At 35.2% G+C, this 18,607-nt stretch overlaps 1 protein-coding gene and 1 long non-coding RNA gene across 2 annotated transcripts in view; one reads left to right on the forward strand and one right to left on the reverse strand.

Moving 5' to 3' along the window:
* Positions 1–18,607, forward strand: part of RSF1 (remodeling and spacing factor 1) — a 182,132-nt gene that overhangs the window by 110,764 nt on the left and 52,761 nt on the right. The window contains exon 4 of the mRNA XM_059930728.1: positions 660–865. Coding sequence (XP_059786711.1) covers positions 660–865 — 206 coding nt within the window. The remainder of the gene's footprint in view (positions 1–659; positions 866–18,607) is intronic.
* Positions 1–18,607, reverse strand: part of LOC132370542 (uncharacterized) — a 96,572-nt gene that overhangs the window by 14,284 nt on the left and 63,681 nt on the right. The window lies entirely within an intron of this gene.

Raw genomic sequence — 18,607 nt, forward strand, 5'->3', positions numbered from 1 at the left:
TACCTTTATAGAAGAGAGTCTACGGGTGTAGACACCACAGGCAAAGGCAAAGAGGCTATGATAGGAACGTCATGTATTTTCTGCCTGGGCAGATAGGTTCAGGGAAGAAATCTGACTTTATACACTAATCATACACAAAAATTTTAATAAAAAATTAAAGTTCTTCCAATTTGGTGATGTCAGTATTTTTTTTTTAAAGAGAATTCCGCAGAGGCAGTTATCAATAAGACTGCCTTCCTTAAAAACTGTATATGCCTCAAGCTTTCAAAAATAGATAGCCATTTCAAGAATAAAGTTCATCTAAAAGCTTTAAGAGAGAAGGAGTGATTGAAAATTTTATACCATGAACAAATTTGGGAAACTTTAATACAAACAGACTCATCGCTTTAAAATATAACATCACTTTTGTGTCATTGGTTGGGTTAAACCTATAAATTTCTTTAATACAAAAATTAAATGTTAACTTAGAAATTTATGTTTTAAAGTTGGTTACTGAAAAATAAGTTTACAGAAGGGGAGAGAGGAAAGTGAAGGATGGATAAAACTACACGTATTCTTTATCCTGTCCCCAAATCTGTTCCTTGGTTGAACATATCACATTTATTTTGATGGAGAAACATTTATGGGGTATTTTAAACCATGTTATGACTATTTTCCAGTACCTCTGTGAGTGTCAGTTTGATGACAATCTCAAATTCAAGAATATTATCAATGAGGAGGATGCTGATACCATGCGTCTCCAGCCAATTGGCCGTGACAAAGATGGCCTCATGTACTGGTACCAGTTGGATCAAGATCACAATGTCAGAATGTATATAGAAGAACAAGATGATCAAGATGGCTCTTCATGGAAATGCATCGTCAGGTATCTTTTATTGGAATTTTTTTAATGTTTATTTGCATGTCTCTTATATCTCTTCTCTACTGGAATATAATCTCTAAAGCTAGGTGATCCTTTTCTTTTTATGGTGTTGGGAATTTCCAGGACCTAGCCTAGTGCCCAGCCTAATACCCATAGCAGGCACTCAATTATTTGTCAAATAAATAAATATGTTTAGCAGTATGGTCCATATCAGGACAAATACCTTGTACTTTGGAAAGCTGGAATCTGAAAAATAATGATGCATAGGTAATATGCACACAGAAACTCACCGTTAGAAAGAAATGTAAGAAAAACATTATATATATATTTTTTGGCTGTGCTGCACAGCTTCGGGATCTTAGTTCCCGGACCAGGGATCAAACCCATGCCCTCGGCAGTGAAAGCCCAGTGTTCTAACCATTGGACTGCCAAGAAATTCCCAGAAAAACATTATTTGATTTTTATTTAGCTATATAGTTTTCTATTAGGCATTATTTGTTTATTACTCATGAATGTGGCTAATTCATCTGACACTTTACTATATTTTCAGTTTTTCCTGTGCATACATTTCTTTACTGAGGTCTGAAGAAATCTGAGGAACGTTCTACTTTTTTTGCCCTAATCTTTTTTTTTTTCTATTCTTAATTTCTTTCATTTATTTATTTATTTATTTGACTTATTTATTTTTGGCTGCATTGGGTGTTAACTGCTGCATGCAGGCTTTCTCTAGTTGTGGCTAGCAGGGGCTACTCTTTGTTGTGGTGCGCGGGCTTCTCATTGCGGTGGCTTCTCTTGCTGCAGAGCACAGGCTCTAGGCGCGCAGGCTTCTGTAGTTGTGGCTCGCGGGCTCTAGAGCACAGGCTCAGTAGTTGTGGCGCAAAGGCTTAGTTGCTGTGCGGCATGTGGGATCTTCCCAGACCAGGGATCAAACCCATGTCCCCTGCATTGGCAGGTGGATTCTTAACCACTGTACCACCAGGGAAGTCCTTCTATTCTTAATTAATTAATTTTTTTTCTTTTACATCTTTGTTGAAGTATAATTGCTTTACAATGTTGTGTTAGTTTCTGCTGTATAACAAAGTGAACCAGCTATATGTATACATATATCCCCATATCCCCTCCCTCTTGCGTCTTCCTCCCATCCTCCCTATCCCACCCCTCTAGGTAGTCACAAAGCACCGAGCTGATCTCCCTGTGCTATACAGCTGCTTCCCACTAGCTATCTGATTTACATTTGGTAGTATATATATGTCAGTGCTACTCTCTCACCTCGTCCCAGCTTCCCCTCCCTGCCCCATGTCCTCAAGTCCATTCTCTACGTCTGCGTCTTTATTCCTGTCCTGCCCCTAGGTTCTTCAGAAGCCTTTCTTTTTTAAGATTCCATATATATGTGTTAGCATACAGTATCTGTTTTTCTCTTTCTGACTTCACTCTGTATGACAGATTCTAGGTCCATCCACCTCACTAAAAATAACTCAGTTTTGTGTCTTTTTATGGCTGAGTAATATTGCAGCGTATATATATGCCACATCATCTTCTTTATCCATTCATCTGTCAGTGGGCACTTAGGTTGCTTCCATGTCCTGGCTATTGTAAATAGTGCTGCAGTGAACATTGGGGTACATGACTCTTTTTGAATTATGGTTTTCTCAGGGTATACGCCCAGTAGTGGGATTGCTGGGTCATATGGTAGTTCTACTTTTAGTTTTTTAAGGAATCTCCATACAGTTCTCCAGTGGCTCTATCAGTTTACATTCCCACCAACAACACAGGAGGGTTCTCTTTTCTCCACACCCTCTCCAGCATTTATTATTTGTAGATTTTTTGATGATGGCCATTTTGACCAGTGTGAGGTGATACCTCATTGTGGTTTTGATTTCCATTTCTCTAATGATTCCTGATGTTGAGGATACTTTCATTTGTTTGTGGGCAGTCTGTATATCTTCTTTGGAGAAATGTCTATTTAGGTCTTCCGCCCGTTTTTGGATTGGGTTTTTTGATTTTGATATTGAGCTGCATGAGCTGCTTGTGTATTTTGGAGATTAATCCTTTGTCACTTGCTTCGTTTGCAAATATTTTCTCCCATTCTGAGGGATGTCTTTTCATCTTCTTTATGTTTTCCTTTGCTGTGCAAAAGCTTTTAAGGTTCATTAGGTCCCATTTGTTTATTTTTGTTTTTATTTCCGTTACTTTAGGACGTGGGTCAAAAAGGATCTTGCTGTGATTTATGTCATAGAGTGTTCTGCCTATGTTTTCGTCTAAGAGTTTTATACTATCTGGCATTACATTTAGGTCTTTAATCCATTTTGAGTTTATTTTTGTGTATGGTGTTAGGAAGAATTCTAATTTCATTCTTTTACATGTAGCTGTCCAGTTTTCCCAGCACCACTTATTGAAGAGGCTGTCTCTTCTCCATTGGCTATTCTTGCCTCCTTTGTCAACGATAAGGTGCCCATGTATGTGTGGGTTTATCTCTGGGCTTTCTATCCTGTTCCATTGATCTATATTTCTGTTTTTGTGCCAATACCATACTGTCTTGATTACTGTAGCTTTGTAGTATAGTCTGAAGTCAGGGAGTCTGATTCCTCCAGCTCCATTTTTCTTTCTCAAGATTGCTTTGGCTATTCAGGATCTTTTGTGTCTCCATACAAATTTTAAGATTTTTTGTTCTACTTCTGTGAAAAATGCCATTGGTAGTTTGATAGGGATTGCATTGAATCTGTAGATTATTTGGGTAGTATAGTCATTTTCACAATGTTGCTTCTTCCAGTCCAAGAACATGGTATATCTCTCCATCTGTTTGTATCATCTTTAATTTCTTTCATCAGTGTCTTAAGTTTTCTGCATACAGGTCTTTTGTCTTCTTGGGTAGATTTATTCCTAGGTATTTTATTCTTTTTGTTGCAGTAAATGGGAGCGTTGCCTTAATATCGCTTTCAGATTTTTCATTGTTAGTGTATAGGAATGCAAGAGATTTCTGTGCATTAATTTTGTACCCTGCTACTTTACCAAATTCATTGATTAGCTTTAGTAGTTTTCTGGTAGCATCTTTAGGATTCTCTGTGTTTAATATCATGTCATTTGCAAACAGTGACAGCTTTACTTCATCTTTTCCAATTTGGATTCCTTTTATTTCTTTTTCTTCTCTGATTGCCTTGGCTAAAACTTCCAAAACTATGTTGAATGGTAGTGGTGAGAGTGGACAACCTTGTCTTGTTCCTGATCTTAGAGGAAATGGTTTCAGTTTTTCACCATTGAGAACGATGTTGGCTGTGGGTTTGTCATATATGGCCTTTATTATGTTGAGGTAGGTTCCCTCTATGCCTACTTTCTGGAGAGTTTTTATCATAAATGGGTGTTGAATTTTGTCAAAAGCCTTTTCTGCATCTATTGAGATGATCATATGGTTTATCTCCTTCAATTTGTTAATAAGGTGTATCCCATTGATTGATTTGCATATATTGAAGAATCCTTGCATTCCTGGGATAAACCCCACTTGATCTTCATGTACCATCCTTTTAATGTGCTGTTGGATTCTGTTTGCTAATATTTTGTTGAGGATTTCTGCATCTGTTCATCAGTGATATTGTCCTGTAGTTTTCTTTTTGTGTGACATCTTTGTCTGGTTTGGGTATCGGTGATGGTGGCCTCGTAGAATGAGTTTGGGAGTGTTCCTCCCTCTGCTGTATTTTAGAAGACTTTGAGAAGGATAGGTGTTAGCTCTTCTCTAAATGTTTGATAGAATTCGCCTGTGAAGCCATCTGGTTCTGGACTTTTGTTTGTTGGAAGATTTTTAGTCACAGTTTGAACTTCAGTGCTTGTGATTGGTCTGTTCATATTTTCTGTTTCTTCCTGGTTCAGTCTTGGTACGTTGTACTTTTCTAAGCATTTGTCCATTTCTTTGAGGTTGTCCATTTTATTGGCATAGTGTTGCTTGTAGTAGTCTCTCATGATCCTTTGTATTTCTGCAGTGTCAGTTGTTACTTCTCCATTTTCATTTCTAATTCTGTTGATTTGAGTCTTCTCTCTTTTTCTTGATGAGTCTGGCTAATGGTTTATCAATTTTGTTTATCTCCTCAAAGAACCAGCTTTTACTTTTATTGATCTTTGCTATTGTCTCCTTCATTTCTTTTTTATTTATTTCTGACCTGATCTTTATGATTTCTTTCCTTCTGCTAACTTTGGGGTTTTTTTGTTCTTCTTTCTCTAATTGCTTTAGGTTTAAGGTTAGGTTGTTTATTTGAGATGTTTCTTGTTTCTTGAGGTAGCATTGTATTGCTATAAACTTCCCTCTTAGAACTGCTTTTGCTGCATCCCATAGGTTTGGGTTGTCGTATTTTCATTGTCATTTATTTCTAGGTAGTTTTTTATTTCCTCTTTTATTTCTTCTGTGATCTCTTGGTTATTTCATCATGTATTCTTTAGCCTCCATGTGTTTGTATTTTTTAGTTTTTTTTTTTCTGTAATTGATATCTAGTCTCATAGTGTTGTGGTCGGAAAAGATGCTTGATACGATTTCAATTTTCTTAAATTTACTGAGGCTTGATTTGTGACCCCAGGTATGATCTATCCTGGGGAATGTTCCGTGTGCACTTGAGAATGTACTGTATTCTGTTGTATTTGGAAGGAATGTCCTATAAATATCAGTTAAGTCCATCTTTAACTGATAAAGATGGACTTAACTGATATTAAAGCTTGTGTTTCCTTATTTATTTTCATTTTGGATGATCTGTCCGTTGGTGAAAGTGGGGTGTTAAAGTCCCATACTATGATTGTATTACTGTCGATTCCCCTTTAATGGCAGTTAGCATTTACCTTATGTTTTGAGGTGGTCCTATGTTGGCTGCATAAATATTTACAGTTGTTTTATCTTCTTGGATTGATCCCTTGATCATTATGTAGTGTCCTTCTTTGTCTCTTGTAATAGTCTTTTAGTTTAAAGTCTATTTTGTCTGATATAAGAATAGCTACTCCAGCTTTCTTTTGATTTCCGTTTGCATGGAATATCTTTTTCTATCCCCTCACTTTCAGTCTGTATGTGTCCCTAGGTCTGAAGTGGGTCTCTTGTAGATAGCATCTATACGGGTCTTGTTTTTGTATCCATCCAGACAGCGTATGTCTTTTGGTTGGAGCATTTAATACATTTACATTTAAGGTAATTATCGATACGTATGTTCCTATTACCATTTTAATTGTTTTGGGTTTGTTTTTGTAGGTCTTTTCCTTCTCTTGTATTTCCTGTCTAGGAAAGTTCCTTTAGCATTTGTTGTAAAGTGGGTTTGGTGGTGCTGAATTCTCTTAAGTTTTGCTTGTGTGTGAAGGTTTTAATTTCTCTGTTGAATCTGCATGAGATCCTTGCTGGGTTGAGTAATCTTGGTTGTAGTTTTTTCCCTTTCCTCACTTTAAATATGTCCTGCCACTCCCTTCTGGCTTGCAGAGTTTCTGCTGAAAGATCAGCTGTTAACCTTATGGGAATTCCCTTGTAGGTTTTTGTTGCTTTTCCCTTGCTACTTTAAATATGTTTTCTTTGTTTTTAATTTTTGATAGTTTGATTAATGTGTGTCTTGGCGTGTTTATCCTAGGGTTTATCCTGAATGGGACTCTCTGCACTTCCTGGACCTTCCTGGGTTTGATTGACTAGTTTTCGACTATAATCTCTTCAAATATTTTCTCAGAACCTTTCTTTTTCTCTTCTTCTTCTGGGACCCCTATCATTTGAATGTAGGTGTGTTTAATATTGTCCCAGAGGTCTCTGAGACTGTCCTCAATTCTTTTCATTCTTTTTTGTTTATTCTGCTCTGCGGCAGTTATTTCCACTATTCTATCTTCCAGGTCACTTACCTGTTCTTCTGCCTCAGTTATTCTGCTGTTGATTTCTTCTAGAGTATTTGTAATTTCATTTATTGTGTTGTTTATCATTGTTTGTTTTCTCTTTAGTTCTTCTAGATCCTTCTTAAATGTTTCTTGTGTTTTCTCCATTCTATTCCTGAGATTTTGGATCATCTTTACTATCATTACTCTGAATCCATTTTCAGGTAGACTTCCTATTTTCTCTTCATTTCTTTGGTCTGGTGGGTTTTTACCTTGCTCCTTCATCTGCTGCATATTTCTCTGTCCTCTCATTTTTTTTAACTTACTGTGTTTGGGGTCTACTTTTCGCAGGCTGCAGGTTCATGGTTCCTCTTATTTCTGGTGTCTAACCCCAGTGGGTTAGATTGGTTCAGTGGCTTGTGTAGGCTTTCTTGCAGGGGGACTGGTGCCTTTGTTCTGGTGGATGAGGCTGGATCTTGTCCTTCTGGTGGGCAGGGCCTTATCTGGTGGTGTATTTTGGGGTGTCTGTGAATTTAGTATGACTTTAGGCAGCCTCTCCGCTAATGTGTGGTGTTGTGTTCCTGTCTTGTTAGTTGTTCGGCATGGGGCATCCAGCACTGGAGCCTGCTGGCCGTTGTGTGGAGCTCGGTCTTAGTGTTGAGATGGAGATCTCTGGGCGAGCTCTCGCTGATTAATATTACATGGGGCCAGGAGGTCTCTGGTGGTCCAACATCATGGACTCTTTGCCCTAAATCTTTTTCAAAAAACCTTGATTTCTTATATTTGTATTGACAAATATATTTGAATGGAAACATTTAATGTAAAACCTTAAAATAAAACTTTCTTTTAAATTGATAAGTGACTGGGACTGTTATTCAGAATCTTTGTGTCTCAAATTTTCTGTTTTTGGAAATTAATTATTTAGAATTTATTCTTTTAATTCTCACAATTTATAATAAGTTTGAAAATATCAGGGGCTTTATAGCTACAGTAGGGATAACTAATAGATATATATCCACGGGCTTACGAAAAACTTTTAACTATAACTCATCTTTGTTTTTGCTCAGATTTAGCAGATTTTTGTTAGTGGTCATTTATTAATGTTTCGAAGAGATAATTCATAGAAATTCATAATAATTGTTTGGGTCAGGGAAGCTCAACTTTCATGCCCTAAGGATAAACATTAAATGAGCTGTTGGGGGATTGTTTTATAATCATCCTTTCCTCATATTATGATATGGTTTTCCATGTAGTTAATTTACTAAATTAAGATCAACAAAATGTTCCTGAAATAAAATATACTCACCATCTTTCCCTATGAATACATACATTAAATGAGGTTCTGTTCATTCTGTTTTACCACCACTTCTGATTCCTATATCAAGCTTGCATAGTTGTTTAAGACATATTGTCTTCTGCTTTGTAGATGAAGAACATATGACAGAGAAAAATTATTATGGTTATTATTAATCAGTCATACACGCTTAAAACAACTTCTAGTTTACACTGTTTTAAGTAGATTATACCCCAATGCATGATGTGAGAGAAAGAGCATAGATTTTATAGTTAATAACTGTTTGAATCTGGGTTCCTCTGCTTATCATCTGTAGGCAGGTTACTTAATTTCTCTGATACTCTTTCCTAAAATGAAGATGATAATACTTCTGTGTTAAGTTGTTCTGAGAACTATAAGAGAAATCATACTAGGGCCATAGTACATGCTTGATAAAAATTTGTTCCTTTTCTCCCAGTTAAACTATTGTCTTTTCTTAATTAATTTAATTTAACAAGTAACAACTAACAACAATTAATTAATTTAATTTAATTAATTTACTTTAACAGCTTCTATCCCCAAAGATTGAAACTTAGTTTCTTCATAAAAGAAATATTTATCAGCAGGAAGAGAAAAGGGCAAATTTGCCAGGCAACTTTTCCCAAATATGCAGTAATATTTGGGATCATTAATAAAACATTGGGTTTTTGACTCTGATTTCAGGTAATTAAAGCCAAATTCTAAACACCTGATTGTCACACTAATGTTCCTTTATTTCATTAAACTAATAGATTTCTATCACATGCCTACTTGTGTAATTGGCACTGTGCTGAGCAATGGGGGATATGGTAGTGAATAGAACAGCTCTGACATCTCTAGATGAGCTTCATGCACCTGTGGAATCCTTTATATTTTAAGTAGTAGCTCTTAGTTGTAATTAATGTGTGTATTTTCTGGGTAAGTACCATAGTTTCGATAGATTCTCAATGTGTCCTGTGACACGAGGGTATTTCAGTTAGCTTTAACTTGACATACTAGTACTGTTTTGGACAAATGTAGTGAACCGTTTTATCCATATAGGTCTCTAATTTTTTGAAGGTTGAATGCAAAAGCATTATGTTGTTATTCTTTCCTTTCCTGAAAGTTGAGATCTTAGTTGTCACTAAAATACATTAGGTACCCAAAATAATGTAGGGTATCATTTCATTTTGCACTGATGAGATTCTTCCTGGAGTATAGTATTTAGATTGGGATGCCAAACTCTAAGAAGAATATTAATATAGTATAATGAGTTATTTATGAGGAGAACCACAAGAAGATGATTTAAAGAAATGAAAATACTTTATCTAGCAGAAATTTAGGGGAGATATAACTGTCTGTATACATTTAAAGAATTGACTTGTGTAAGAGTATTTCTTTCATGGGCTGAGCCAGCATCAGTGGATACAAATTATGGGGTAGTAGAACTGAGCTTATAGAAGTGAGAACATTTGCTCTTCCTATATTGCAGAGAAATAATTATCTTAAGGCTGACAGATACTGTTAAAAACATTTTCTAAACTTGCAGGTTTATGTTAAGTAGAGTTTATGAGGAGGCAGTCATCTTTTTAGCAAGAAATACCTTTAGAAATTGAGGTAGTAAGTTTAGAGAAGTAAAGCAAATAGAATTTTGACTTTTTAATTTAATAGATTGCACTTGCGTGTTTTTCTTTACTAGTGAATATTATTTTTTACTAGTGAAATAAAAAGCCTACTTCTCTTGTTTAAAGCTGTTTGTTTAAAGTAAAACTTAGTTTCTCAGAAATTTTGGTGTTGGAAACACGTTTCTGCCTAATCACTAAAAGAAAACAATGGAACAAAAATTATCTAGTATTTAGAATTCTATTTTTTTAAGCTGTAACTCTTCTTAATGATTGATAAATGTATAAATTAACTGAACTTTGCAATGTAAAAATCAAATGGAATAGTTCTTCAAAAAATAGGAATCCATCAAAAAAGAGAGGATTTTATATATTTGATCGTCTGAAAATCGAATACCTAGAAACATACGGGGTCTGCTCTCAGACCACGATGAAGTTAAACTAGAAATCAATAACAGAAAGATAACTGTAAAATCCCCGGATAGTTGGACATTAAACAGTACACTTCTAAATAACACATGGGTCAAAAAAAATCTCAAGAGGATATTTTAAAATATTTTGAATTAAATGAAAATAAGCACGCAAATTACCAAAATTTGCAGTTGAAAGTTTGCAGCGAAAACAGTGGTTAGAGGGAAATTTATAGTACTGAATATATATGTATAAAGCAAAGGCTAGTTCTTTGAAAAGATCAATAAAATTTATGAGCCTGTAGCCAGGCTAAGAAAACAAAGAAAGGTGACACAGATTACTAATATCAGAAATGAAAAAGAGGACATCACTGTATATCCCATGGACATCAAAAGGATAATAAAGGAATGCTGTGAATAACTTGATTCCCACAGATTTGATAACCTAGATGAAATGGACCAATTACTTGAAAGGGACAATCTGCTAAGTCTCACAACAGAAGAATAGATAATATGCACAAGTCTCTATGAAAGAAATTGGATTGATAATTAACCTTCTAAAACGGAACACCAGGCTCAGATGGGTTCAGTAGTGAATTCTAACAAACATTTACGGAGGAAATTATACCAATTTTCTTCAGTCTTTTTCAGAAGATAGAAGGAGAGAGAATAATTCCTAACTAATTATATGAGGCCAGCATTACCTTAATACGCAAACCAGACAAAGATATTATAAAAAAAGAAAACTATAGGCCAATATCTCTCATGAACATAAAGACAAATTTTCAAAAAATATTAGCAAATTAAATCCAACAATGCATAAAAAGTATAATACACCATGACCAAGTGGGATTTATCCCAGGTATAAAAGGCTGGTTCAATATTTGAAAACGAGTTTTCACACATCACCAGGTTAAAGAAGAAAATATCACATGATCATGTCAATACATACAGAAAAATCATTTGATAAAAATTCAACACCCTTACATGATTAAAACTCTCAGTAAAGTAGGAAGAGATGGAAACTTCCTTGATTAAAAAATGTATATATTGGGAATTCCCTGGCCGTCCAGTGGTTAGGACTCTGCAGTTCCACTGCTGGGGCCCCGGGTTCCATCCCTGGATGGGGAACTAAGATCCCACGAGCCATGCAACGTGGCCAAAAAAAACCCAAAAAACAAACTGATGTGCTATGGAGGCAGAGAATAAATCCTATACAAAATTGGAGGATTTCCAGTACTTGGCTTTCAACAAAAGTGAAGGAGCATCTAATAGATTTGTTAGCTGAATATTTAATTAAAAATTATTTTTAAAAAAATCTACAAAAACTTACACGTAACATCTATTTAATGAGGAGAAACTTGAAGTTTTTTCCACTAAGATCAGGAACAATGCAAGGGTATCTGCTCTCTTCATTCCTTTTCAACATCATACTGGAAGTTCTAAGTAATGCAGTAAGATAAGAAAAGGAAATAAGAGATACACAGATTGAGAAAGGAGAAATAAAACTGTCGTTTTTTGCCAATGACATCATTTTCTATGTAGAAAATCTGAAAGAATCAACCAAAAAATCTCCTGGAACTAATTCGTGATTATAGCAGTGTTGCAGGATAAAATGTTAATACACAAATGTCAATCACTTTCTTATATGCCATCAGTGAATGTGTAGAATCTGAATTTAAAAACATAGTAGTACCTTTACATTAGCTCCCCTAAAACTGAAATACCTAGGTATAAATCTAACAAAATATGAAAAAATGTATATGAGGAAAACAAAACTAATGAAAGAAAGAAGAATCAATAAATGGAGAGATATTCCATGTTCATGGACAAGAACACTTACTATTGTCAAGATGTCACTTCTTCCCAACTTAATCTGTAAATTTCACTGCAATCCCAATCAAAATCCCAGCAACTTATTTGTGGATATCAACAAACTGACTCTAAAATTTATAAGCAAAAGACCTAGAATACACAGTGTTGTAAAAGAACAAAGTTGAAGTACTGACAGTACCTGAGTCCATGACTTACTATAAAACTATCATAATGAAGAGAGTGTGGTATTGGCAAGAGAATAGACAAGTAGATCAGTGGGACAGAATAAAGAGCACTGAAATAGACACACATAAATATAGTTAACTTGTGTATGACAAAGGAGCAAAGGCAATACAGTGGAGAAAAGATAGTCTTTACAAATGGTGCTGGCACAACTGGACATTCACATGCAAAAAATTGAATCTAGACACAGACCTTTACAACCTTTACAAAAATTAACTCAAAATGAATCACAGACCTACATGTAAAATGCAAAACTATAAAACTCCAAGATAACATAGAAGAAAATCTAGATTACCTCAGGTTTGATGATAACTTTTTTGATGCAATACCAAAGGTGCAATCCATGAAAGAAAGAATTGATATTCTGGACTTCTTTAAAATTTAAAAATTTCTGCTCTGAGAAAGACAGTGTCAGCATAATGCAAATATAAGCCACAGAATGGCAGAAAATAATTTATAAAAGACATATCTGATAGAGGACTGTTATTCAAAATATACAAAAAACTCTTCAAGTCCAACAGTAAGAAAACAAACAACCTGATTTATAATGGGCCAAAGACCTTATCAGACAGATGGCAAATCATTACAGGAAAAGATGTACCATGTCCTATTTCATCAGGGAAATGTAAATTAAGACAACAGTGAGGTATTACTAGACACCTATTACAGTGGCCAGAATCAAGAACACTGATAACACCGAATGCTGGTGAGAATGTGGAGCAATAGGAACTTTGATTCATCGCTGATGGGAACACAAAATGGCACAGCCACTTTGGAAGACAGTTTGCTGGCTTCTTACAAAACTAAACATTACCATATGATCCAGCAATCGTCTTCCTCGGTATTTGCCCAAAGAAGTTGAAGACTTACATCTATACAAAAACCTGCACATGAATGTTTATAGCACCTTTACTCAAAACTTGGCAAAACTTGAGAGCAACTAAGAATGTCCTTCAGTAGGTGAATGGATAAACTGAGGTGTATCCAGACAATGGTATATTGTCTAAAACAAAACAAATGAGCTGTCAAGCCACGAACAGACATGGAGGTTAAATCATATTAATAAAAGAAAGAAGGCAGTCTGAAATTAACTGTATGATTTCAACTATATGACATTCTGGAAGACATAAAACTATGGAGAAAGTAAAAAGAACAGTGGTTGTCAGGGTTTAGAGAGGAATGAGGGATGAATCGGTGAAGCACAGAGAATTTTTAGAGCAGTAAAACTACTCTGTTTGATACTATTGTAATGATGGGTGAGTGTTGGTATATATATGTCCAGACTCGTAGAATGTACCACACTAAGGGTAACCGTAATGTGAACTACGGACTCTGGGTGGTAGTTATGTGTCAGGATAGGTTCATCAATTCTAACAAACATACTTTTAAGAATGGAGGAAGCTGTGCATTGGCATGGAATACATGTGAAATCTCTGTACCTTCTCAATTTTGCTTAGACCCTAAAACTGCTCTTAAAAAATTAAGTTCTTAAGTTTTTTAAAAATTTAATCCTATAACATCATAGTTTTAAAACTTCTGCAATTTCCATTTCTGTTTGTGTAAAATTTATTATATAAGTATATATGAGATGGATAGATAGGAAGTGGTTAACTGAAATATAATTGTATTTTAAGTTTGAACAATTAGATTTAGTAAGTTACTTACAAAATAGTAAAAATCGTTCAAGTTTCATTGAACCAACATTGCCAACATTGGCAATGAAATTGCCAACATTTGAACATTTTAACCTAGAAAACAGGCAGTTATGTATGGCTTAACCAAGTATTATATTTCAAAAACAAAAATGTTTGAGCTCTAGCTAGTGTCCCACTCATTTCAACTAATGTTCAAAACATAATTGATGTGAAAGAATAGTATTTGTTATAGTTATTTCATCACTACTTTAGTCCTCAATGAAAGAGGATAAAGTACAGAAAAATATTTTCTATGTCTGATGAAATAACATGCTATAAGTGATATTAATTTATGCTAGGGGATATGTCAAGCAATTTTCTTTAGGAATGTAAAAGACGAGCAAAAAATATGAATACCATGAAGTGGTAGTTATTGGTTATTAATGATCAGAGAATTTTAGCACATCTTAGACCAGACTTCATTAGGCGATTCTTCAAAATCAGAAAGGGACTGCTGAAAGTGCTTTTATACTAGGTCTGCTAAGAAAGATAAAGTTTTATGCAGACTGTTGAACAGTTTCTTTGTAAAGAATATACAGCCCATATTCACATGAAAAAGTGTTTGATACCACTATTCATCAGAGAATTCCCAATTTAAACCATAATGAGATACTACTTTACCTCCACTAGAATGACTAAAATGAAAATGACTTACAGTACCAAATGTTAGCAAGAATGTGGACCAACTGGAACTCTTAAACACCTTGCTGGTGGGAATGTAAAATGGTATAACCACTTACACTTCAGCCATTTGTTCGAATGTTAAACAAACTGTTACCCCATAACCCAGTGATTTCACTCCTAGGTATTTATCTTAGAGAAATGAAACCAAATGTTTACAAAAAACCTTGTGTAATAATGTTCATAGCATCTTTGTTCATAATAGTCCCCATATATGGATTACTACTAGGCAATAAAAAGAAATGACCTATAATGCATGCAACTCTATGGATTTGTCTCAAAGGCATTATCATGTGTGAGAAGCCAAAAAGTACATACTGTTTTATTCCATTTAAGTTCTGGAATTAACCAAACTGATCTATGGTTACAGTGTTCAAAACTGTAATTCATTTTCGCTTTTGGTGGAGGAGAGGGATTGAGTAGGAAACAGGGCAGGGGGGAATTTTCTGGGGTGATGTGTAATATTCCTTATCTTGATGGAGGTGTGGATTACACAGATGTATGCATTTGTCAAAACTGATTAACTGAACACCTAAGATCTGTTCATTTCAATGGATGTCAATTATACCTCAATAAAAATATTTTAAGTATTGATAGTGGTTTGACAATCATTTTCAAAGAGCTGATTTCTAAATAGTATACAGAGTTTTCATGAACCCATAATTAGAAAATCTGTCAAGACATTTCTGCTGCTAATATAGCACAGTGATTGAAAAGATGGTCTCTGAAGTCAGACTGTCTGTAATTTAGTTCTGCCTTTAATATGTACTAACTGTGACCATAAGCAAATTACTGTACCTTTCTGCATGTTCTCACTTTCCTAGTCTTATAAAATGGTACCTATTTAATAGGTACTTATAAAATAGTACCTATTTAATCAGATTATATTGGAATTATATGAATTAATTCATGTAATGCTTCTGGAGTAATTCCTGGAGCATAGTGATCACTCACTAATGTTAACTTCTGTTATTAATATACTGCTGTTGATATCACTCATTAATACCTTCCTTCAGTTTCTTGGCCCCCTTAAGGAATACTGTCATACTCAATTATCTTCCTTTTTGTCTACTCAGTAATTTGGACTTACATGAAAAAGATTATTGGTAAACCTTGGAATCATATATTACAGGTGTTTGCTAAAGACTTGCTGTATAACTAACTGTTCTGTGCTCTGGAGGTACAGAGACATGATTCCATTCCTAAGCTCTCCATATTGTGGGAGAAAGATACAGGGAAGTAGTAAATGGTAATATAATGTCATAAATGTGATCTGTGATGGAGATCACTCCAGTATGCTATGGAGGAACCAGATACCTAACCCATACTTGGCAGAAGATGATACCTATGCTTGGCTGTGTTTTTGTTTTGTCTTTTTTTTTTTTTAATTGAATTGGGCTATCAGGTCAATTGCTTCTGAACGGTTTATCCCTACCACTAATTCTAACTCTGAACATCCCTTAGACTAAGAAAAATCATATTCCGCATTATAATAATTAGAATGATATGTTCTACTTCACTCAAGTCTAGATTAACTTTAGGTACAGATAGTTAAGAATCCATTAAGTCAGAGTCAGTCAATCTGCCCATAACTTGAGCTTCCAGCCTTTCCACTTCAATGTTTCTCCCATCAGTTAATAACATCCATGTTTGCTTGGATCCAAAACTTGAGAGGCACATCATTAGCTTTTCTTTTTCTCTCACTTCCCAACCATTCTTGCAGCAAATCCAGTCAGCTCTCTATGCAAAATGTATCCAGTGTTTAAACGTTCCTCATTCCTTTCATAACTACATTCTTGTCCAAGTCACCATCACTTTTTAAAAATATAATTTAGTGATTTTTAGTATATTCTCAAGGTTGTGTAGCTATCACCACTATCTAACTCCAGGGCATTTTCCTCACCCCACAAAGAAACCCCATACCCTGTACGTTAGCATTTACTCACCATTTTCCCTTTCCCCAGCCCACGGCAGCTGCCAGTCTACTTTCTGTTTCCCTAAGTTGCCTTTCCAGACACTGTATATACATAGAATCATACAATATGTGGCCTTCGTGTCTGGCTTCTTTCAGATAGCATAATATTTTCAAGGTTCATCTATGTAGTAAGAATCAGTACTACATTCCTTTTTATGGCTAAATAATATTCCCCCTTGTATGGATATACCACGTTTATCCATTCTATGTTTGTCTTTGAAATAATGATTGGAGTTTGTCTGAAACGCACTTTGGGCTGAAGAGAACAGAAATGTAAACACCTGAGATCATAAGAGAACATGGCATTTTGGAGGAATATTTCTGATTTAATATGCCTCAGTGAAGAAATGTTTTAAAGAAAAGAAAACAATGGAGAGAGGGAGGGCAAAACGACTAAACTGTTGTTAGAATCCACAGTCTACTTTAAAAGGTCCTGTAGGGAACTCCCTGGTGGCACAGTGGTTAAGACTCCATGCTCCCAATGCAGGGGGCCCGGGTTCAATCCCTGGTCTGGGAATTAGATCCCACATGCATGTCGCAACTAAGAGTTCACATGCCACAACTAAGGAGCCTGCCTGCCGCAACTAAGACCTGATGCAACCAAATAAATAAATATCCTGGTCCTGTAGAGGACCAGATGGCTTCACAGGAGAATTCTACCAAACCTTTTGTTTGTTTTAATTATTTTTTTTTATTGGAGTATAGTTGATTTACAGTGTTGTGTTAGTTTCTGCTGTACAGCAAAGTGAGTCAGTTATGAATTCTACCAAACCTTTAGAGAAGTGTTAACACATCCTTCTGAAACTATTCCAAAACATTGCAGAGGAAGGAACACTTCCACACTCATTCTATGAGGCCAACATCACCCTGATATGAAAACTGGACAAAGATATCATAAAAAAAGAAAATTACAGGCCAATATCACTGATGAACATAGATGCAAAAATCCTCAACCAAATACTAGCAAACCGAATCCAGTAATACATTAAAAGGGGACTTCTCTGGCCCAGTGGTTAAGACTCCACATTTATACTGCTGGGGGTGCGGGTTCGATCCCTGGTCAGGGAACTAATAAAATGTCACATGCCATGTGGCGCAGCCAAAAAGAAAAACTCAAAACGTTAAAAGGATCATACACTGTGATCAAATGGGATTGATCTCAGGGATGCAAGGATTTCTCAATATCTGCAAATCAGTGTGATATATACCACATTAACAAATTGAAGAATAAAAACCATATAATCATCTCAATAGATGCAGAAAGCTTTTGATAAAATTCAACGTCCATTTATGATAAAAACACTCCAGAAAGTGGGCATAGAAGGAACGTACCTCAACATCATAAAGGCTGTATATGACAAACGCACAGCTAACATCATACTCTATGGTGAAAAGCTATAAGTATTTCCTCTAAGATCAGGAACAAGACAAAGATCCCCACTCTCACCACTTTTATTCAACATAGTTTTGGAAGTCCTAGCCACAGCAATCAGAGAAGAAAAGGAAATTTAAAAATCTAAATTGGAAAGGAGGAAACTGCCTTAAACTGCCACTGTTTGCAGATGACATGGTGCTTTACATAGAAAATCCTAAAGACGCTACCAGAAAACTACTAGAGTTCAGCAGTGAATTTGGAAAAGTTGCAGGAAACAAAATTAACATACATGGATCTGTTGTGGTGTACATATATTTATACACACACACACACACACACATATATATGCACAATGGAATGCTACTCAGTCTTAAAGAAATTTTGCCATTTGCCGTAACATGGATGGACTTGGAGGGCATTATGCTAAGTGAAATAAGTCAGACAGAGAAATACAAATACTTTACGATATCACTAACATGGAATCTAAAAAATACAACAGACTAGTGAATAAAACAAAATATAGGCAGACTCACAGATATAGGGAACAAACTAGTGGTTACCAGTGGGAGGGGGAGGTACAGACTGTTGGGTGTAAGATAGACTCAAGAATGTATTGTACAACATGGGGAGTATAGCCAGTATTTCGTAATAACTGTAAATGGAAAGTAACCTTTAAAAATCGTACTAAAAATAAAAGGTCCTGTAAGAAGTAAGAAATTTGGATATAATTTTAATATATTTATATTTATTAAAATATCCTCTAGTTCTAATTTAGGGTTTTTAAAAAATTATTTAGCATACTAAATCTAATTGTAAGATCGAAACAGG

The sequence above is a fragment of the Balaenoptera ricei genome, chromosome 8 (genome assembly GCF_028023285.1).
Source record: "Balaenoptera ricei isolate mBalRic1 chromosome 8, mBalRic1.hap2, whole genome shotgun sequence".
Taxonomy (NCBI): domain Eukaryota; kingdom Metazoa; phylum Chordata; class Mammalia; order Artiodactyla; family Balaenopteridae; genus Balaenoptera; species Balaenoptera ricei.